We start from the raw sequence: 22342 nt of genomic DNA, 5'->3' as shown, positions 1-22342 counted from the left end.
TGGATGACAGACAGGAAAACCAGGAAGAATAAGCCACTGTCTGTGCCTGAGAGAATTCAGAAGATCATTCCACTCTGTTGTGAACAGAGTCCAGGATCCAAGATGGGAAGACAGGCTTTCAATCCCAGCTCTGACCAGCTGTGTGGCTGTGAGGGGGAAAAATTCCTCACACACCCACTTCATCCCATGCCCAGCCAACCTGAAGGTTTATCAGCTATTAAATGCATATAAAACAATCTGCCCTACTTCCCTCACTAGATTATAACAGAAATTAAACGTGGAGGTTAGGGACTGCTAATCGGAGGTAAGGCAACAGCCGTGTGCATGCCACCAGCATCATTATCAGTATCGATAAAACATGCCAGGCACCCAGCGCACGGCCTAAGTCAGAAGATGGCCAGCCGCAGAGCTCCTAGAAGTGCTGCAAGGAATTCAAAGAGAAATGAGCCTTTGGAACTCACATCTGCAGGCAGGATTCTTCCCTGCCTCCCACTCTGATGTCTGAGAGAGCTCCCGAGTAAAGGACTTCAATTCCCTGCTCCTCACAGCAAGAGAAAAAAGCCCCATCCAGGATCAACCCCCTTCTTAGCCCTGGAAATGGCCCCAGGCATGAAGGGCCTGGGGCGCCCAGTGCCCCCTCCCTCTCCCGACCACAGCATGCCTGGCACAAAGGGCAGATGGCACAGCACACATTACCTGCAGGCCTGCTGAAAGTAGTGAGCTGAGGCTGGTAGCCGTGGGGTTGGGGACGTGATTGGCAGCTGACCCTCACACCTGCCTCCCGCTGGACCTCACCATTTCCTGACCTCTCTTGTCCCCAATCAGAGGCCCATTTATTCCACAATCACCAGGGTTTCCAGGCACCTGAATCAGCACTGATGAGTTTCAAACAGCAGGTGAAAATGAGACAATGATAATAACTGGGGTCCTTTTCAATGAGCTTTTCAGCAGGGCGTGAGCTAGACCTTGCTTTTCAGGAGAAGCAGACAGAATTCACAAAGGTAGGAAGACTAATTCTAAATTCTGGAATGTTCCCTGCCTGGCGAAGAGTTGAAAGTGAAGGCCCGGGGGTGGGGGAGGTGGACAGTCAGAGGGCTGTTTCCAAATAAATTCAAGAGACAAAATAAGGTCTCGTGCAGTTTAAAAGCAGATCCATCCTCGGCAGAGCATTCTCCAAGGTGGGGGTGAAGGGACCCTTGCCATAGGCCACTTGCATTCCATCAGATGCCCCTTCTTCCCCCTGGCTTCATTGTGGACTCCAGAATCCCTGAGTTTACACAAGGACTAGTGACTCTTCCAGGGGTGCACTCAGTCCAAGCTGGCATATTAGAGGTCCCTTCCTTGAGAATCAAGGACAGTGGCTGAGAGACTGAAGTCTCAACTCAACTGCTCTCTGGAACAATAAGATGCAAATGAATGGGGCTAATGGAGGGGTCATGCTCCCCAGGTGGAAATGCCCGGGAAAGAGAAAGGTGGTCTGCAGTTGAGAGCCAGGAGAGGAGAGCTGAAATAGCGCTGAACAAACACAAGTCAGAGAGAGGGCTCCTGGGCCTTCCTCTGATCCGTGTGCTTGATCCAGCCCTTCCTGGGGACTGTGCTTCTGTGAGATACTCCAGTGTCCTGGCAACAAATGCCCATTTCCACTGTTTGCAGCGAGGCCAGCCCTAGTGAGCCACAAGTTCTATTTAGCCTGATTAATATGATGTCCATTTCCCTTCCCCCAGCTCGTTAAGCATGGACATCTCAGCCACTCTCTGGGCTGATTAAGAATATATGCAAGTGAAAGTGTGGTCGTTTAGTTGTGTCCGACTCTTTGCCATCCCATGGGCTGTTGCATGCCAGGCTCCTCTGTCCATGAAATTCTCCAGGCAAGGATATGGGAATAGGTTGCCATGCCCTCCTCCAGGGAATCTTCCAGACCCAGGAATTGAACCCGGGTCTCCTGCATTGCAGGCAGATTCTTTACAGTCTGAGCCACCAGGGAAGCCCTTAAGACTACCTGGGGGGATGCAAATCAGTGGCCGGTGGAGAGAAGAGGTTACAGTGCCAGAGGGACTCAGGTCTGGCTCCATCTAATGGGGTGACCTTGAACTATAACCTCCCTGACGGGCAGGTTCTTCTCAATTGGGCTGCCGCAGGTGCCTCTTAAATCCACTCCTGGCCCTCTCCAATCTGTCTGCATCACATATTCACAAAGAGCTCTTCGAAATGCCAGCCATTTGGAACCATTAGGGAAACCACCAGCTGAGTCTTCTAGAGATGCCCTCAGCCCAAACTGGCATATTGAGGTCCCTCCTTTGAGAAGTTAGGAAAGTGGCTAACAGAGTGAAGTCTCAACTCAACTGCTCTCTGGAATAATAAGATGCAAATTTAGGAGTTAACGGAGAGGACATTTTCCCCAGGTGGAAATGCCCAGGGAAGAGAAAGCACCTATGAAACCATCCATGGAAACCCCTAGCGACTTTCTACTAATGATAAACTGAAGACTGCCCACGCCAGCCCAGCCCACCCGGGGCCTCCGTAACACACTACACTCTTTCCCCTTGGGGTTGCGGACACCGTGATACTCCTCCCTGGAGAATGCTTCCCTTAATTCTTCCTCTTCCCAACCCCCTTTTACCCTATTACCTCTGTTTTGATTTTTTTTATTAACATCATTATTGAACTTTAACTTATGTACTATAAACTTCACCCTATTAAAATGTACAATTCAGAGGTTTTAGTATACTCACAGTTTTACAACCATTACCACCATCTCATTCTAGAACGTTTTCATCACTCCCAAAAGAAACCCTGTACCCATTAGCAGTCATTCCCCATCCTTCCCTCTCCTCAGCCCCGGGAAACCACGAATCTACTTTCTGTTTCTATAGGTTTGCATATTCTAGACATTTCATATAAATGCAATCACACAATATGTAGTCTTTTCTTTATTTCCTTATTTTGGGCTCTAATCTTTATTACTTCTTTCCTTCTGCTTGCTTTAGATTTAGTTTGCTCTTTTTATCCCCTAGTCTCTTAAAGTGGAAGAAGGCTATTGGTTTTAAGTCTTCATCTTAAAAAAAAAAATATATATATATATATATTTATTTATTTATTTGGCTGTGCTGGGTCTTTGTTGCAGCATGTGGGATCTAGGTCCCTGACCAGGGATGGAACCCAGGCCCCCTGCTTTGGGAGTGCAGAGCCTTAGCCACTGGACCACCAGGGAAGACCCTGTATAGGCATCTTAGATTCCATACAGGGACCTCTCACTCTCGAGTTTCCCCCTTCGCTAAGTTACCCCTCATCACCCTTTCAGGGGTGACCTAGTTTACCACATGACACCCAAACCTGCATCCCAGCCCACAAGGTCCTTTTACGAAAAGCAAGAAGAGGTTCCCCATGGTGGAGGAGTGTCTCTTCCACCTGTTGGAAAATGGCTGTCATGAACTGATAACCCTAAAACAAGATGCTACACGGCCATGTGTGAGAAAGTCACCATCGTAAAACCACAAACGGAAACCCTATTCCGCGCGGTGCCCTCCTAAGGCTCTCAACCCGCAAAAATGACTTTGGCAGAGCCACCACGATGTCCACAGTCACCTGCAGCTCTGGCCAAGCAAGATGTTCAAAGCAGCTAGTAACCCGCTCCGCAGAACTCTGCCAATGCGGAGATCGCATGGTCAAGAACTGTGTCCACTTTCTGCAGTGCTCAAGTCGAAGGTGGAAGGTCCTAACAAGCCCAGGAAGTAGGAGAAAGGTCTTCGAGTCCAGCTTGGGGTCATCAGCCCTAAGCAGTGACATCTGCAAATGAGGAAAACCACCAGCAGGATTAGGACGGCAGGTAGAGGTTACCTCAGGAACAGACTCTCAAGAGAACCGAAGGAATGAAATCTGGGAAACACAGACAGCAGCTCGGTGGCTGCTCTAAGACGTGGCCTGGGCTGATCTCCACCATTTGGAGTTAGAATTTCGCATTCATCTCTGACCTTTTCTTGGCAAATCTAACTCATGGCACCGTCCCCTGATCAAACACCTGCCCAGACCCTGACATTAACAAGGACAAGCGCCGACAATGCTTAGACCAGTTGAAATTGGGTCGTTTCCTGTCACTAATCCATGTGATTTGATGACATTAAAAAAAAGAAACCAGAAGAGAATTCATTTCTTTTCTACTTGTAAATGAGGCTCCACTTAAAGCAGAACAATTTCAAAGTTAGCTTTCTTAGGTGAAGGGTCCCTGAGGGATGGTACAAAATAACTTGGGGTCTAGCCCTTGTTGTCTGATTATAGTACCGAATACTCCCTCATCTAACCTCCCTCAACCCGCCCTCTACATTGAAGAGAAATAAACTGGTTTCCAAAAATGAAGTTTGGAAAATACTAGACACTCCTACATTTCACCTAAATTAAGCCAGCACTCTCTATTAACTTTCCACTGGGGACCAAGAGAAAATTGTTTCAAAACTGGGAACTAAATTTAAGGTTAGGGGGTAAAAAAAAAACAACCTTCACCAAGCCCAAAGGTTTGAAGTAGATTTGCCTCACACTTTTAAAAGTTAGAGGTAAAGTGACTACTTGTTTGAGAGGTCTCCTTATCATGTCAGCCCAGGAATTATGGGTTCAAATGGGGTCATGGAAAAATTCAAGAATCGGGCTTCCCACGTGGCTCAGTATAAAGAATCCCCCTGCCACTGCAAGAGACACAGGCTTGATCCCTGGCCTGGGAAGATTCCACGTGCCTTGGAGCAACTAAGCCCGTGCACCAGAGTCCGGGAGCCATAACTACTGAGTCCACGTGTAGCAAATGCTGAAGTCCACGCACCCTACAGCCCGTGCTCTGCAACAAGAGAAGCCACCACAATGAGCAGTCCGCGCACTGAAGCTAGAGTAGCCCTTGCTCTCCGCACCTAGAGAAAAGCCCTCACAGCTACGAAGACCCAGCCCAGCCAATAAATAAATAAATACAATTCTTTTTAAAATTTAAGTATTGGTTAAAGACAGCTTCTACTCTGAGTTTTAGCAATAGGACAGACACATTCCACCAAATTTTTGGTGCTATCCGTGGGGCACGTGGCAATGAACAGGATTCTTGGATTGCAAGCACCAGAAACCAGCTGTGGCTGACTTAAGGAGAAAGGGATTTACTGACGGGATACCTCGTAGCCGGGAAATAATGGGAAGGCTAAAGATCCTGACATGGAAGAAGACAAGAACCCTGGCAGCTACAGGGTCTGAACCTCATGGTCTAATCAGCTGCTACCACGAGAATAAGAGGCTCCAATATCCTTTCCCTTCCTGCTTCACTCTGCTTAGATTTCAGATCCCAGAAAAAATGATCAAGCAGAGTAGCCTAACTTGGGTCAGCATCCCACCTCTTGACCTGAGTGATGGCTACCTAGCTGTGTTTGCTTTGTGAAAAATTAGGCAAGCAAAATATTTAGAGTTTATGCTGTTTTCTGAACGGATCTTAAGTTTTTTTTTTTTTAATGTGGACCATTTTTAAAGTCTTTAGTGAACTTGTTACAATACTGTTTCTGTTTCATGTTTTGGTTTTTTGTCCGAGAGGCATGTTGGATTTCAGCTCCCCAACCAGGGATCGAACTAGTACCCTCTGCATTGGAAGGCAAAGTCTTAACTACTGGACCACCAGGGAAGTCCCCTGTATGGATCTTACACATCAATAAAGCACAGAGTTACACCTAACCAGCAATTCCACCCCTAATACAAGTAAAACATGGGAGAGAAATAATACATAAAATTGAAAACATAAATGAACAAGAATACTTATGGCCACTCCATTTATAATAGCCTAAAACTAAAAACAGTCCAAGGCTCTATAAACAGGTAAATGGATAAGCAAATAGCACATATTCAGACAGTGGAATACTGCTCAGCAAGAAAAAGGAAGCCACTAAAATTAAAAAAAAAAAAAAAAAGGAAGCAACTACTGATACACACAAGGGCCAACTCATTGGAAAAGACCCTGATGCTGGGAAAGACTGAAGGCAAAAAGAAAAGGGGGCAGCAGAGGATGAGATGGTTAGATAGCATCACTGACTCAATGAACATGAGTATGAGCAAAATCTGGGAGATAGTGGAGGGTAGAGGAGCCTGGCAGGCTGCGGTCCATGGGATCAGAGTCAGACATGACTTAGCAGGTGAACAACAACTGATACACACACAACAACAGGGAAGAATCCTAAAACATTATGTCAAGTCAGAGTGAAAGAAGCCTTTGACAAAAGAGTACATACATGTGATTCCACTTATATGAAGTTCTAGCATGGGCAATACTGATCTGGGAAAAAAATCAGAATGGTTGATTCTAGGGAAGCCGGGAAAGGATTGCCTGGGAAGAGGCATGAGGGAACTTTCTAGGGTGATGATCATGTTCTCTATCTTGAAAGGGGTCTGGGTTGCACAGGGATATGCTTTTATCTGAGCTCTTCTGATGAAACACAGGAGATTTGTGTATTTCATTGTTATGCACACTTTACCACAAAAGAAAAGACACATAAACAAATACTGAAATCCAGTTAATGATAAGCTTGCTGAAGTATTTGACAGTTTTATCCATCAAAAGATGCTATTAAGATGGTGAATAAGCCAGCCACACACCAAGACAAGTATTTGCACCACATAATAAACAAAGGATTAGTATCAGAATTGGCAATAACCTAATAGGAAAAAAATGGGTAAAGAAAAGTATGGGTGTGTAAATGAGTCAACACATAGCCCGTAAATACATTCCATCTGAGCAGTAATCATCAAAATAACAATTTAAACCACAGTGAGATACTGGCTCACTCTTAACAGAGTGGCAAGAGCTAAAAGTGTGGATGATACTAAATATGATGAGGATATAGAGCAACAAGCCCTCTGGTCCAGGGCTGGAGAGAGAACCAAGAAAGGAGAAGATAACATACAGCCTATGACCTGATGATTCTGCTCTATACATCCTAGAAAAACACACTGAAAAGGATGATGGTAACAGCAAGGAAAAGTGCAAGCAACCCAAACGTCCATCAATCAGTGGAGGGGGATAAAAACTGGATCACTTTACAACAGCAGTTAAAAAAAAGGAAAAAGGAATGAACCGTAACTGCATATAACAGCATGAATCTCAAGAACACACACATGGATCAATTAAAAAACGGAATACAGCATGATTCCATTTATAAAAGGCGAAAAGCATACAAACTTTAAAAACATACTGTTTAAAGACATAAACCTACATGCTAAAGCAATAGAGAATAGCAAGCTAATAATGATAAAAGAGAATTCAGGTTAGTGTATCCCCTGAGGATGAGGAGAGCGGAGGTTACATGTAAAGAAGGGAATTTATAAAGGGCTGTCGATACTGTTTCTTCCATTAGCTGGGCACATACCTGCTTTACTGTTGTTGACTCCTTGTGACCCCGTGGACTGCAGTCCACCAGGCTCCTCTGTCTATGGGATTTCCCAGGCTAGAATACTGGAGTGAGTTGCCATTTCCTTCTCCAGGAGATCTTCCTGACCTAGGGATCAGACCCACGGCTCATGAATTGGCAGGCAGATTCTTCACCACTGAGCCAACTGGGAAGCTGCCTGCTTTATTATTCTTCTTTAAACTGTGTATGTATGTTCTATATGCAAATAGATCTATTTCACAATGATTTTTCAAACACTTTCTTATAGTCCAACAATTTCCAGTTAAAGATAAGACTGGGGGGGAAATGATCCTATTCCCTAGCAACAAGAAACATAAAACTCCTAGGAACAAACTTCACAAGAAATGTTCACAACCCTCATAAAAGATCTATGAAACTTTAGTGAGTGCTATAAAAAAGAGAGAATGACAGGAAGACATCAATCAATATGGGGCAGACTATATTTCTAGAGAGGAAAACTCACTATCATTATTATTTTATAAATTTAATATCATTCTAAATCAGATTCCAATGGTATGTGCAGAAGAGCAATAAAATGATTCTAAATTTCATAGAAAAGAATGAACAAATGGGCAAATATAACCAAGGAAATGTTAAAAAAAGAACCTGTACTACCAGGGGCTAACTATATAAAGTCATAATTTTAAAAATATGATAGTGGAACTTCCCTGGTAGTGCAGTGGTTAACACTCTGAGTTTCAAATGCAAGGGGTGCAAGTTCAATTCTTGGTCAGGGAACTAAGATCCTACATGCCATGAGGCACATCCCCCCAAAAAAACAATGATAGTAGAAGAAAAAGAGGTCAGTTAATGAAAAAAGAGAAAACCTAGAAGAGTTCATATTTTGTGCATGATAATAAAGCTAACATTTAGAGTCAGTTGGGGGAAGGAGGGAGGAAATCTAGCATCCAAGACCAAAATCTACTAACCTAGTAACACAGGTTCTTGGACCTGGGAGGGTAAGGGAAAAGAGGGGAGGGAGACACTCATGTTTTGCCTTTTTGAATTTTGAATAACATGGTTATAATGTACAGTTGACCTTGAATATAGCGGAGGGTGGTATCAGGGGCATCAACCCCCATGCTTTTGAAAATTCCCATATAACTTACAGTCAGCCCTTGATATCCACAGTTCTGCATCCACAGATTGAACCAACCATGGGTTATGTAGTACGATAGTACTTCTTTAGTGAAAAAAAAAAATCCATGCATAAGTAGACCCACAGAGTTCAAACACATGTTCAGGGGTCAACTGAATAGTCCAAAGAAATTTAAAAAAAAATTTTTTTTAGCAGTGCCACACAGCACGTGGGATCTTAGCTCCCTGACTAGGGATTGAACCCATGCCCTCTGCATTGAAAGCATGGAGTCTTAACCACTGGACCATCAGGGAAGTCCCTTAAGTTTAAATTTCAAATGCAAGTGGTAGGAAAAGCAATTGAACCAAAAGAACTGGTGCACAATTTGGGAAGAAATAAAATCAGGCTTTTATACCTAAACCAAAATAAATTTTGGTAGAATTAGAGTTGAATGTAAAAGAGAGAGCTAAATGGAAAAGTTGACATCACATAAAGAACTAGAAGAAAATATAGGTGAATATTTATCTGAGCTTGGGGTCGGGGAGACATTTCAAATCCAAAAGCAAGGGAAGAAATCATAAAACAAAAGGATAAACCATATGGATCAATCTGCTGGGGCTGCAAAAACAAAATGTCATAAACTGGGCAGCTTACAGAACAGACCTTTTTTTCTCACAGTTCTGGAGGCTAGAAGTTCAAGGTCAAGGTGCCAGGCAATTTGGTTCCTGGTGAGGGTTCTCTTCCTGGCCTGGAGACAGCTGCCTTCCTGCTGTGTGTCCACATGGCCTTTCCTCTGTACATGTGTGAGGACAGAGACAGAAAGAGAGAGCAAGCCCTCGGCCATCTCTTCTTACAAGGGCACTAATTCCATCATGAGGGGCCCACCCTCATGGCCTTATCTAACCCTAAATGCCTCCCAAACACCCCATCCCCAGTACTATCACATTGGAATTAGGGCCTCAACATATGCATTTCAGGAGAACACAAACATTCAGTCCACAATACCACGTAAACATCAGAAACTCTCTATGTTTAATAGTAATAATAGAAAAACAAACACTGGATTGAGAAGAAAATGTGTTACGTATATGACAGTCACTATTCATATGGGTAAGTAAATGTTAAATAAAACATAGGTTAGAAAATCATTGATACAGAATGATCTCAATTTTTAAACATTAAATGTGTTTATGTCTGGAGGCTGAGAATCACAGATGTTTATATTCTTCTTTGTGCTTTTGTATGCTTTCTAAATTTTCTATAAGGAATATGAATTACTTCTAAGATTCAACAAAATGACTGTTGTTTTTAAAAAGTGTCACATCATGGTCAAGCAATATCTGAGACAGGGAATCCAGTTCTGCAAAATGTTAGGAGGATGGTTGGTGAGCAGGTGTCCGTGCACAGCCTAGAGTGTGATCCGTATGACCAGGAACCCCAGACAGAGGCAAGTCCTTCTCCCCAGAGGAGGCAGGCATGATGGGAATCTTGCACCAGTGAAAATTCTGCCCCATGGAAAAGGGTTGAAGCTCCAATACTTTTGTTATCTGATGCGAAGAGCCGACTCATTGGAAAAGACCCTGATGCAGGGAAAGATTGAGGGCAAAAGGAGAAGGGGGCGACAGAGGATGAGATGGTTGGATGGCATCACCGACTCAATGGACATGAGTTTGACCAAGCTCTGGGAGATGGTGAAGGACAGAGAAGCCTCATGCGCTGCAGTCCATGGGGTTGCAAAGAGTCAGACACAACTTAGCAACTGAACAACAATGGAAGAGGGAAGATTTATTGGAGATGGCTCCAAAGAGACAGACCCAGACCCAGAATGACAAACAGGCAGATCTCAGCTCAAAAGAGGGAAGAATTTCTATCTCTGTGAGCTGCCCCAAAATGCAAAACACCAAACAGTGAACTTTGTGTCATGGTCCACCCAGGACTCAGAGATGAATGGAGGAAGACTTCTTAGATCAGGAAGGGGAGGTAAATTAGACATTAATTTTTAGTCATATAATTACTTTTCCTTTAAAAAATTTAAAACAGATTGTATACTTAAAATGAATGACATCAGGTATATAAATTATACACGAAATTATTTTTAATTTAATCATTATCAATGAAATTATTTTTAAAAGTTTAAATATCACAGAGAAGGTGAAGTTTCTCTTTGATCATCCCCCCAACACACACACACACACACACACAAACACAATGCTGGTGCCCTTCCCTGTGGATAATAGCTACTGTAAGTTTGGAAGGCCTTTTTCTAGACCTTTTAATATGCTTTTACATGTAGGTATATGTTACATATATTTACTTGTGATACTCATGTGTGCTCAGTCCAGTCCGACTCTTTGTGACCCAATGGACTATAGAGCCCACCAGGCTCCTCTGTCCATGGAATCTTCCAGGCAAGAGTACTGGAGTAGGTTGCCATTTCCTCCTGCAGGCAATCTTCCCCACCCAGGGATGGAACTCTTATCTCCTGTGTCTCCTGCATTACAGGCAGATTCTTTACCTGTTGTGCCATCAGGATTTGTATTCATATAAAGTACGGCGGACTATGTGAAAACATTTCTATAAGAGGCATCATAATGTACTTATCACTTTGAAATTTGCTTTCTTCACCTTATAATCTTAGAGAGTCATCATTATTGTTATAGGAAGACCCAACTAATTCTTTCTCAAAGCTGCATAAGACCCCCAGGTATGAAAATGTGAGCCGACGTAGCTGAAGCTATTCCACCACCAGCAAACATTCAAACATGTACAGTTTTCCACCACAGACTGCAAACCGCCACAAAGGCCATCCCAGAACTTTCCACCTGTGTACACACGCCAGGCTTCTTTTAGGGCAGATCCTGAGAAGGAAAATCCCAGTGATGTAGAGCAGATGCTGTTTTACGCTAACAGGTCCTGCCTAATTGCTGCCCGAGCCTTAGATCCCAAGGTTTTAAAAACCTGATCCCCGTGAAAAGTCTTGTCAGTTTCAGCTCAGTGTTTCCGCCTACCTGGCATATTCTGCACTTGATTTTGCTCCACTGATCTTCTTTAACTATTCAAATCCGAATCACTATCCAACCACGAGATGGGCTGCCATGGTCATTGGCAGTGAAGCCAATGGCCACCTTCCTGGCTTCTCAAGGAGAGGACTCTCAAAAGTGGAAGAGGCCCTTCCAAGCTTCTGTGAATCAAAGGGTGCTCTACCAGTAAATGAAAGGGGATGAGGGCTGAGCAAGAAGAAACTATACAAACCCTGGTATCAGCTCAACTGCTTGGATGTTGCTGTTCGGTCACTAAGTCGTGTCTGATTCTTTTGCGACTCCATGGACTGCAGTACACCAGGCTTCCTTGTCCTCCACTATTGCCCCAGAGTTTGCTCAAACTCATGTCCATTCAGTAGGTGATGTTATCCGACCATTTCATCCACTGTTGCTCTCTTCCCCTTCCTCTTGGATGGGCCAAGCCCAAGGATGAAAATGCATCAAGATGTTTAAAAAAAAAAAAAAAGCACCAACATATAAATTAGGTGTGAGTGCAGCTGAGCGAGTCAGGCAGGAGTGAGTCAGGCAGGCCTGGGTATTGACAATCGTTCACCCTCCTCACCAGGCAAGCCAACCACCAACTCCGTGATGACCCCCACCATGGTCACCACAACACCTGACTGATTCATTGTCCATGACAGACTAAGTGCTTTACATAAGGTGCTAACTCCGTGACTGCGGTCTTACATAAGGTGCTCCAGTATTTTTAGCAGCATATAACTGCCATGTGGAAGGAGGAGCTCATTGCCCAGTGAATGCCGCTCACTTTCCAGGCTGGTGCAGTCCTTGAAATGCTGATGTTCTGCAAGCAGTGCGTGGCTGTGAGAGCAGTGAGGATGTCCATGCAGAGGGCTGTGGCACCAGTCGGATTCTGCTGTTTCTTCAGGCCAAACGGACAGACCCCGGCCTGCAGGGGAGTCACTTCACCTCCCTTACCACCGGGCCAGTTCATGAACTTGGCAAGAACCGAACGAGCCACCTCCTGGCTTAGCAAGCCCTCCCCAAACCCAGTGAAAGAGAGGGGGACACGAGAAAGCCAGAGTAGGCCCTGGCCCTGCTCCCACATCCCCAGAACCTGGGTGCCCATCCTCGCATCACCTCCCACCCTCTCACTAGAAATCCAAGATTCCAGGCCCAGTGTCAAGGGTATGGCCCCTAGGAGGGACTGGAGGGTCAGTATTTCTGTCTTGGGTTGAGGATCACGGCCACCTTTTTCTGTTTTGGTAAATTTTATTGAAGTATCCTAGACACATGCAAACACACACAACAAATTGGTGAATCTTGAAAAGATGAACATGGAGGGATGGGATGGAGAGGGAGGCAGGTGGGGGGATTGGGATGGGGAACACATGTAAATCCATGGCTGACTCATGTCAATGTATGGCAAAAACCACTACAATATTGTAAAGTAATTAGCCTCCAACTAATAAAAATAAATGGAAAAAAAAAAGAAAAGATGAACATGGTATGTGACCAACACCCAGACATAGAAAAAGAACATCACCAGCCTCTAAGCCTTCATTGTGCCCCTGGGAACTACCAGCCTGACTTATATAAGGTTTGACTTATACCAAACATTATACTCATCCTGCTTTCTCTGCCCATGGTGTAAATGGGATCCTACCTACGGGCTGTGTTCTTTTTCTGTTTGGCGCCTTTGCACAACAGTGTCTGCATGACTCTTCCATGCTGTTTTGTGTGGCTGTGGCCTGTTCTGTGGTACAGTGTTCTATTGTCTGTATTCACCTCCACTGTATTTGTCCATGCTACTGCCAATGGACACTGGGTGATTGCCAATTTTGTGGCAATTACAAATAGAGTTGCTGGGAACATTCTGCTGCTAAGTCACTTCAGTCGTGTCTGACTCTGTGTGACCCCATAGATGGCAGCCCACCAGGCTCCCCCGTCCCTGGGATTCTCTAGGCAAGAACACTGGAGTGGGTTGCCATTTCCTTCTCCAATGCATGAAAGTGAAAAGTGAAAGTGAAGTTGCTCAGTCGTGTCCGACTCTTAGCGACCCCATGGATTGCAGCCTACCAGGCTCCTCCATCCATGGGATTTTCCAGGCAAGAGTACTGAAGTGGGGTGCCACTGCCTTCTCTGATGAACATTCTAGTACATGGCTTTTCACTGCAGCCTTCAGCCTCTCACAAGATGTAAGAAGTTGAATATGACTGCTTTAAATCAAATCTTGAGAAAGCCAATGTGCCCTGCCTCTCCAATTCACCCTTTCATTCTTTAAACACAGTCTGTCCACCATCAGCATGGCACCAAGTGAAGGGGTTTGGCCACAGGCGTCAGACTTCCTAGCACTAAAGCCCAGCTCTGTCACCAACTTGCTGTGCATCCTTGGGCAAGCACTTAACCTCTCTGTGCATTTTTCTTACCTGTGCAATGGGGGGAAACGATAGTACTTCTACCTTCATTTGGTTGAAGATCAAATAAAGGAACAAGGTCTGCACAAAATAAGCACCCATCAAAGGTAGTAGCTATGATTACAGTCAAAGGCATCCTGTCTTTCTTGGCACCCCAAGGTACCCTAATGTGGGTGGCCCCCTGCCAGGATAGCTGAGCAGCTCTTACATAAGAGGAGACACTAACTAAAAACAAACAACTTCACCACCTCCAACTGGAACGGAGTTGTACCAAAAAGCCCTCACTAATCCCCTGGCGGTCGAGAGGTTAGAACTAAATTCCCCATGCAGGGGGCATAAGTTCTATCCTTGGTCAGGGAACTAAGATCCTGCATGCCGTGTGAGGCACAAAAAATAAAAATAAAAACTGCTCTAAAAAGCCCTTCCGACATCAGATCATGCTCCTTCCCTCTGCCTCTCCAGCCATCAAGGATGCGTGCAGGCCACAGTCACTGTCCTTTTACCCACAGTGCACTGAATTTCATTCAAAATGTGACCTAAACCAGAGGCACCATTTGGGGTCACTATTAATGGTGTGCCAAGCAGCCTGGTGACAAGCTGCTGGGGCATTAAAGGTGCCCAGAAATCACTGTCTGAAAAAAAAAATGTTCTAAATGTCCACACAAAAGGAGAGTCAAGTGGAATATTTCATTATTTTAGATGACAAAGATGGAAAAAGCCCCTAGAAGCATACGGAGCAGAGACCTAGGAGCAAGAGACTCGGGGCCTCTCATTACTGGTTGCCATGGCAACTGTATTTCACATCAGGAATTCATTTTCATATGACAGTGACCTGTGGAGGAAAGGGAAGGACAGCTCCTAAGGAAACTTAGTTGAAGGCGGTTCTGTTGGGGGTGGGGTTGATTTCTGTTTACCAAATGAAAAAAGCACTTAAAGGTGTCCTAAGGAACAGAAATGACCTGAGGGCTCCTTGGGGTTCTGGGTTCCACAACTCTTACTTAAGACACACAGACAAGACACACATTCACAAATATACACACAGTCTGTTTTGAAGGCCTCTGGGGGCAGTTGTCACAGCCTCCTTTAGCACTGGTCACACCATCAGGCATCTGTTCTATTACAAAGTCCTTTCCTGGAATCCAGCAAAGTCCCAAGCAACCAGCAGACCACACCATCATTATGTCCTAGGCCAGGTGCCATGAGGACCTGTAACACGCTCCCTGGCCTGAAGCATATGCTTTCCTAGACAAACAGCAAACCCCAGGATCAAACGGTCTTGCAAGTCAGACTTGAGTTCCAACCTCTGTTCTGCCCACCTTCAAGTGTGTGGTTTGGGCCGGTCCCTGGACCTCACTGGGTTTGTGTCCTCATGGGCAGAATGAAAACCATAATCTTAGCGCCTACCCCTCTGGGGACTGTACAGATAACATACTCGAGGAATCTCTTGGAAAGATCAGCACACATCTGGCAGGTACTGACCACTCAACAAACAGCTGCTATGAATAAAGTGCTGGAAAAGCATCTCTCACACCCATGATACAGTTGGAGGCCAATAGCAGAGAACAAAGTGTTAAATGGGGTGGCACAAACTGTCATGAATCCATCTATAAGACCAGTGGGAGTGCAGCCCAGTGGGAATCCAGAAGACTCGAACAGTCCAGGAGAGAGGGGGGATTTGAATCAGTGGCTCAGTGGTAAAGAATCCACCTGCAATACAGGAGACTCAGGTTCCATCCCTGGAGAAGGAAATGGCAACCTACTCCACTATTCTTGCCTGGAAAATCCCATGGACAAAGGAGCCTGGCGGGCTACATTCCATGGGGTTGCAAAGAAGTTGGACACGATATAGTGACTAAACAACAACTGAAGGATGGCTGGAGATGTTCTTGGAGATTAAGGGGAGGAACTCCTTTATTGAGTCAACTGGATACACAGTCCTGGGGATCCTGGAGGAAGGCAACATGCGTCAGGGACACAAAGGGACCTGTGATCAGCAGACAGACAGCTGTGGTCCCCTGGGCATGGTGGAGTGGGAAGGCCGGGACAGAAGCCCCTGGCGGGGTTGAGAGAGGCAAAACTTTCCCAGGAAAATAGCTTCTGAGCTGCGTCCTCCAGACTAAGGCAGAGAGGGCTGACCATGGTAGGGAGGGAAGCAGTCTGGGGACTGGAAATTGGCTTGAGGGGGTGAAGCCACATGGCTGGGAACCACAGGGGGTGAAAGAGCTGACCTCTGTGCGGAGGAGGCTGGAAACCTCCGAAGACTTCCCAGGGGGGAATGCAGACAGGGTAAGGCAGCAGTCGCCCAGGAGCCATCAGGCTACAGGTGATATGCCAGATGGACAGTGGGGGCTGGAAAGGATTCTGGCATCAGATCAGCCAAAGGGGCCTCTGAACTCTGGCCTGAGACTTTTGAGGCCTGGAGCAGAAGCCTGGTCACAAAAGGGCAGGAGAGGCGAGACACTTGAGGGAAAAAAGAGCATGACAGAGGGGCAGGAAACCCACTGCTGGGGAGTCAGGAGGACATGGTGATCTTCGGGAGTCACTGGGCATTCCAGGAGCTAGGCCAAGGACTAGAATCTGGGGGTGAAGGGAATTCTCTGAGAGCTTCCAAACCGAGTTCTCTGAGAAGATAAGCATGGGCCTCTCAAAACATCCCAGCAAAGAGGGAAGGGGCCTCAGAAGAGAAGGAACGATGGAGAAAGAAGAACAAAACCAGGACAGAAATGACAGCAGAGAAGACTGCAAACAGGGCACATGCACACAGCAACCCCCCTCCCGGGCAGAAGGACTGGCAGCGGGGTGAGGCCGAGAGGGGGGGGAAAAAAATCAGTGTTTGGAAACAAGCTGGCTTCCAAGGAAGCAGCTTTAGCAACGTGGTGGGGCCAGCATCGGGCAGCAGGATTAAGAGGGGAGGCGTAGCGCCAAGAGGCAGGCAGCAGATGCAGAGTGCTTGTCGGGAAAATGTGACAGTGAGAGAAACGAAAAACCAAGCTTATGGCTTTGGTGCATGTGTTCCCTCCCTCCCCGCACAAGAGATGGGAGGCCAAGTGGACGTCAGAAGCAGGAGGATGGAGGGGCACATGCAGATGGGCACAGTCTCTCCAGGTGTGTTTTGGGCGGGGGGGGGGGGGGGGGGAGTGGGCATGTGGAGAGGCAGACACTAGACTGCAGCCCTGGCCCCTCCAATGCTCCTACCAGGGTGTCTAGGGACACTCTGACAGTCCCAGACCTCCAAATGCTGGGGGATCGAGGGTTCCTGCTACACAGATGAAGCCTGATTGTACCCCAACCCCTTCACCCCCTGGGCCCCTGAACTCACAAAGGATGCATGTCCACCTCCCGCCTCACACCTCTCCCCGGGGCCACCTCCAGGGGTGGGAGTGTCACAGACGGCACACCGGGGATAATCAGGTTCTCAGCCTTCTGAGCAGCGGGCAGGGGACAAAATTCCAGACTTCCCAGAGGAGTCCTGGCTGCAGCCCACAAAAGGGGGCTTCTACCTCCACAGCGCAGGTATCACAGGGCATCCCTGTGAGTCCAGAGCCTTCATCCCGAAGGCAGGGAGGCCCCCAGATGGATTTCTACTCTTCCTCCAAGCCTTAACCCTGAGAAAATCAGAGGTGGGCCCGACTGCTGGGAGCAGGCTTTTGGGGAGACCGGAAAAAAACACTGGACAGGATTTTCAGGCTGAAAGGCGCGCAGGGTGAGAAATCTTGTCTGGCCAGTGACAGCTACCTCCATCCCACCCTCCTGGGCACCAAGTGCCATTCGATCCCCACTCCTGACCACCTAACCGAAGGTGAAGGCGCCAATGGCCAGGGCCCAGGCCCACCCGGTGCCCACGCCCATCATCGGGAGCGTGGGACCCTCACCAAAGGCCAGGCCGAGAGCAGAGGGGTGGTGCGTGTCGTCCCCGCTAGGTCGGGAGGTGCCGGCGACCCCTGGGGCCCCTCCCGCCCACGTGCGCGCCCCGCAGGCGCTCGGTAAACACGGCACTTGTTGACGCGCTCGCCCGGAGCGCTAGCCCCAGCGCCGCCTGCTGTCCGCCGCCGCCCTCGAGCGCCCACTTGCTCGCTCCCCGAGCTCGGCCGCCCCGCCCCGCCGCGTCCGGCGCCCCCACCCACCCACGAGCGCGGGCGCTACGGGACCCTCGAGGGCCCCAGGCAGGCTGTGGGCACGTGGCCGAGCACCAGGCGCTCCGGGGACCGGGCCGGGCCCAGGCCCAGGCACTGACCCGAGCCGCTCGAGACCAGCCCTGGGCTCCGGGCCAGGCAGGCGGGAGGGAGGGTGGGAAGGAGCGCGGCTCGGGCCCTGCGCGCGCCCCTGGCCCGCGCGGCGCAGCTCCCGGGGCCCGCCTGCCGCTCCGGGGCCGCCCCGCGCGTCCCCGCGGTCCCCGCCACCGAGACACACACACGCCCCGGCGCTCCCAAACCGGGCCCCGAAAGAGGGGCGGCCCCCCGAGAGCCAGACTTACCCCGGGTCCGGCCGGCATCCGGCGCGCTCCCAGGCTGCCCTCTGGCGGCGGCCGCGGGAAGCCGGCCCCGGTCCCATTCCGCCCCGCCCCGCCCCGGCCCGGGACCCGAGGCCGCAGGAGGGAGGACCCGCCTGAGATCACCCCTTAGGCCAGGGCCCCTCTGGGTGGCTGTCCTCGCCATGGAACCCGTCTTGACCGCCCTTTGCTGTTTCTGTGTAGTAAACATCATTGTCTGTTTCCTAAGCAGCTCCAAGTCCCCAGATCCCCGCAAAGATCCATTCTACCCACCCCAGGAGGCAAAAGGAGGGCAGGTAAGACTTCTGGGGCCTGAAACAGCACCCGACACCTGCTGTGGCTCATCGTGTATTTGGTGAATGAATGAACGCTCCACCGATGGACAAAGGACAGGCTGAGGCAACCCGCCACCGTCATTAAAGGAAACGGCCACAAACCCATCAGCCTTGTGTCACAGCTGCCACGTTCTCCACTTCCACCCCCTCCGAGCCCAGGTGCCTGGCTTCCTACGCAGGTGGGGTGAGAGTGAGAAGCGGTGCAGAACAGTGTTAAAAGCCCTGTTACTGTTCATTCTCTACCAGGAATACAGTTCGACCAGAAAAACTGTTTATGAACTGATTTCCTGAGATAACTGCAGAACTGGTAGCTGAGTGATAACCAGATCTGGAAGCCCTGGTTTCTGGACTCACACAGCACCCCCCACCAGTAGCTGGGTCAGACCTCTGTTTGGGTTCTGGATCATGCCCATGGGAGAAGTGGTATTTGGTAAGTGAGCAAATCTCTCTAAGCTAGCACTGTCCAGTAAACTTCCTGCCACTATGGAAATGCCATCTGGCCATGCTGTCCCCTAGCCACTGGTCACAGAGGATGGACTTTTTAATTTCATTTTACTTCATTTAAATTTATACCAATGCAGCTAGTAGCTAAGCCTCAATTTCTTGGTTTTTTTTTTTTTAATAGTTTTATTTATTTATTTATTGGCTGTGCTTAGGTCTTTGTTGCTGCTCGGGCTTGTCTCTAGTTGACGAGAGCCAGGGTTACTCTCTAGCTGCAGCGTGAGGGCTTCTCATTGCCGTGGCTTCTCTTGTCGCAGAGCACGGACTCCAGGGTGCGAGCCTCAGTTGTTGTGGCACGTGGGCTCCGTATTGCTTAGTTGTCCTGCAGCATGTGGGATCCTCCCAGACCAGGGATTGAACCCATGTCTCCTGCATTGGCAGGTGGATTCTTTATCACTGAGCCACCAGGGAAGCCCTCTTTATTTTAAAAAAAAAAAATTTATTTATTTACTTAGGCTGCACCAGGTCTTAATTGTGGCACGTGGGATCTTCATTACAGCCTGCAGGATCATTAGTTGTGACATGTGGAATCCAGTTCCCTGATCAGGGATCGAACCCAGGCTCCTTGCATTGGGAACTCAGAGTCTTAGCCACTGGACCACCAGGGTAGTCCTCCTAAGTGTCCAGTTTCTTTATGTGTAAAAGGAAGGTGATAGTCCCATTCTGAGGATTGAAGGAGATCATGTAAGGGAAGCCTCTGATGGTAGGCCTGGCTTACTCGAAGAGCTCACTTGAGTTGTTAGCATAATTCTCACTACCATCAGGGCTTCCCTGGTGGCTCAGATAGTAAAGAATCTCCCTGCAATGCAGAAGACCCGGGTTTGATCCCTGAGGACCCCCTGGAAAAGTGAATGGCTACCCACTTCAGTATTCTTAACTGGAGAAGTCCATGGACAGAGGAGCCTGGCAGGCTACAGTCCATGGGGTCGCAAAGGGTCGGACATGACTGAGTGACTAACGCTTCCACTGTTTCACCACCACCATTACCTCGCTAACACTAAAACCGCAAGGATGTAGAGACTCTATAGGCTCTAGCCCACTGACCCGCACCTCACAACCCATCCAGGCAAGAGTCACCCACACTACTCCTTACGTAGCCTGGGAGAGAGCCCTCATCATCTCTGGGATGACCTAACCTCTCTTTGGACTGCTGGCCACGGGAAAAAGATTTCTACACTGACCTGAAGTGGCCGCCCTGTAGCGTCTCTTCCTGGCCCAACTTGTACCTCTCTGGGGTTCAGACAAATTGAGTCCCCCGCTAGCCTTCCTTCTTTCAATGTCAGAGCTTTCAGCAAAGCACTCCTTGTCCTCTGCTCTGTGCTGGGCCCTGGCCAAACTGGGGATCTGCACTCGTCTCATTTAACTGTTGTTTTCCCAGGCCTTCCCACCCTGTCCCAGTGAGTGTAACAAACAGCATGTGTCTGGCTGTGCCCCATGCCCCGGGGGCAGCTCACGTGGGAGCGAAGGCACAGCCTCCCAGCTCACCTAGAAAGCCATTTCCTCCTCTCCTGGCCCGGTGTTTATTCCTCTGGCCCACAAGGCAGTACACTGGGCCCGACCCATTGCTCCCCCCTCCCACATCCCCCACCGTAACCTCATCCTCTTGGTGGTGGGCCCCGTCATGTTCACTGCAGAGGGACACATACTTCCATGCATGTGTATATGCCAACATACACAGGTACACACCACCCTTGACCAACCGGAGCTGCAGGACAGCCTCTTCTCCAATGTCACAGCCAGACTCTGTTGATGAGATGTTGGTCCTTTATTGGACCGGAACCTGGTGGTCTGGAGTCAACGATGAGAGAATGAAAGAAGGAAAGAGGCTAATATTCCCTGGGTTACGCAGCCGGCTTTCACGCTCCAGGGAATCAGCCAGAAATAGAGAGAGAGAGAGAGAGAAAGAAAGAAAGACACGGGGACCCAAGCTCTGATGGAGCAAAGGTACTTTAATCAACATGGTGTGGGCATATATACTGTCTTACCAGGTAGTTATTCTCAGCAAAGATAAAGATTAAAATTCCAGACTTACAAAACATAAGGCGATCCTTATCAAAGAGAGAGAGTCATAAACAATCACTTTTACCATATGGTTCATAAGAAGGAAGAGGGTACTTATCACTGTATTGAAAAACTAACAAAGGACATGCCTAGATTCCTCAGCCTCAGCCTGGATTCCTCAGAATATTCAGGAGTTAATAAGGACCAGAGGATTCCTGACAGATCCAAAACAGCACACAGGAAGCCTGTTAAATGCTTCCTGACAATGAGGCCCTTCCTTTTGACTGGCACCTCTTCTCATAGGTGGGAAAGAGCATCCCGCCCCCAGCATCTCCATACCCAAATTCAGAATGGCCCCCTCGCCTCTTTTTTTTCACCTTGGTCCAAATAAGCTCATGTCTTCTCTTTCTTCAAATGGATTCACAGGGTGAAAGGACAACAAAAACAGGAAACCCCTTCAATAAATCGAGGGTGCCTGTGAGGGGGACATCTCACTGCCCAGAAGGATGCTGGCTGAGCATCTCCGTGGCTCCAGGAGCAGAGAATGGTGAGAGAAGTTTAAGGGGGTTGACTCTGCCTCCTAGAGTTTGGGGGCTGACATGAACCAAGAACAGGGTCACTTGACCATAGCTCTGTTGACATTCGAGCCAGTTAATCCTATGTCAGGGGAGTTTTCTAAAGGCCAAGAAGAAACTATGGAAGAGAGCTGCGTTCTGTCTTAAAGAAGTTCCTCTCTAAGAAGGTGGAACAAGGCAACCCTGCTGTCAGAGGCTGAAGGATGTTGCTCTGGAGGCAGGATCAAAGAGGGAAGCAAGAGACTGTATCACACAGGACCTCCTGAAGAAGCCCTCATCTAGAGGAGATCAAAGCAGGAAAAAGATAAGGGGAGAGAAGACAGCTCTCCTCCTTCCACCCTCAAAAAAAAGAAGGCTATTTCCTGGTTCGACATCATCAGGTTGAATTTGCTGAACAAATTCATTACACAATCAAAAAAGAATGTTTTTATGCAGACTTCTGCTTCATTCAAGATAGAGTAACAGGGACCAGAGTCAGCTTCTTGCCTGAAGCCACAAAAATATCAAATCAAACATATGAAACACCAACACT

At 47.9% G+C, this 22342-nt stretch overlaps 1 protein-coding gene across 5 annotated transcripts in view; it reads right to left on the bottom strand.

Moving 5' to 3' along the window:
- RPH3AL (rabphilin 3A like (without C2 domains)) overlaps positions 1-18452 on the bottom strand; it is a 137066-nt gene extending 118614 nt beyond the window's left edge. Inside the window, exons 1-3 of one of the 5 annotated variants that reach the window (XM_061143037.1) lie at positions 11746-11932; positions 9157-9286; positions 7374-7502 (exon numbers count right to left, since the gene is read on the bottom strand). Coding sequence is in view for 2 of the 5 variants with exons in the window: in XM_061143033.1 (XP_060999016.1) it covers positions 9157-9286; positions 18384-18401 (148 nt within the window). In the remaining 3 variants the exon portion in view is untranslated. Of the gene's footprint in view, positions 1-7373; positions 7503-9156; positions 9287-11745; positions 11934-18383 lie in introns of those variants that run through there. The other 4 variants (XM_061143033.1, XM_061143034.1, XM_061143035.1 and 1 more) reach the window with 4 other exon arrangements.
- Between the last annotated feature and the right edge of the window lie 3890 nt (positions 18453-22342).

Source organism: Dama dama, chromosome 5, assembly GCF_033118175.1.
Source record: "Dama dama isolate Ldn47 chromosome 5, ASM3311817v1, whole genome shotgun sequence".
Lineage (NCBI taxonomy): Eukaryota > Metazoa > Chordata > Mammalia > Artiodactyla > Cervidae > Dama > Dama dama.
This window is presented reverse-complemented; position numbering and strand designations above follow the sequence as displayed.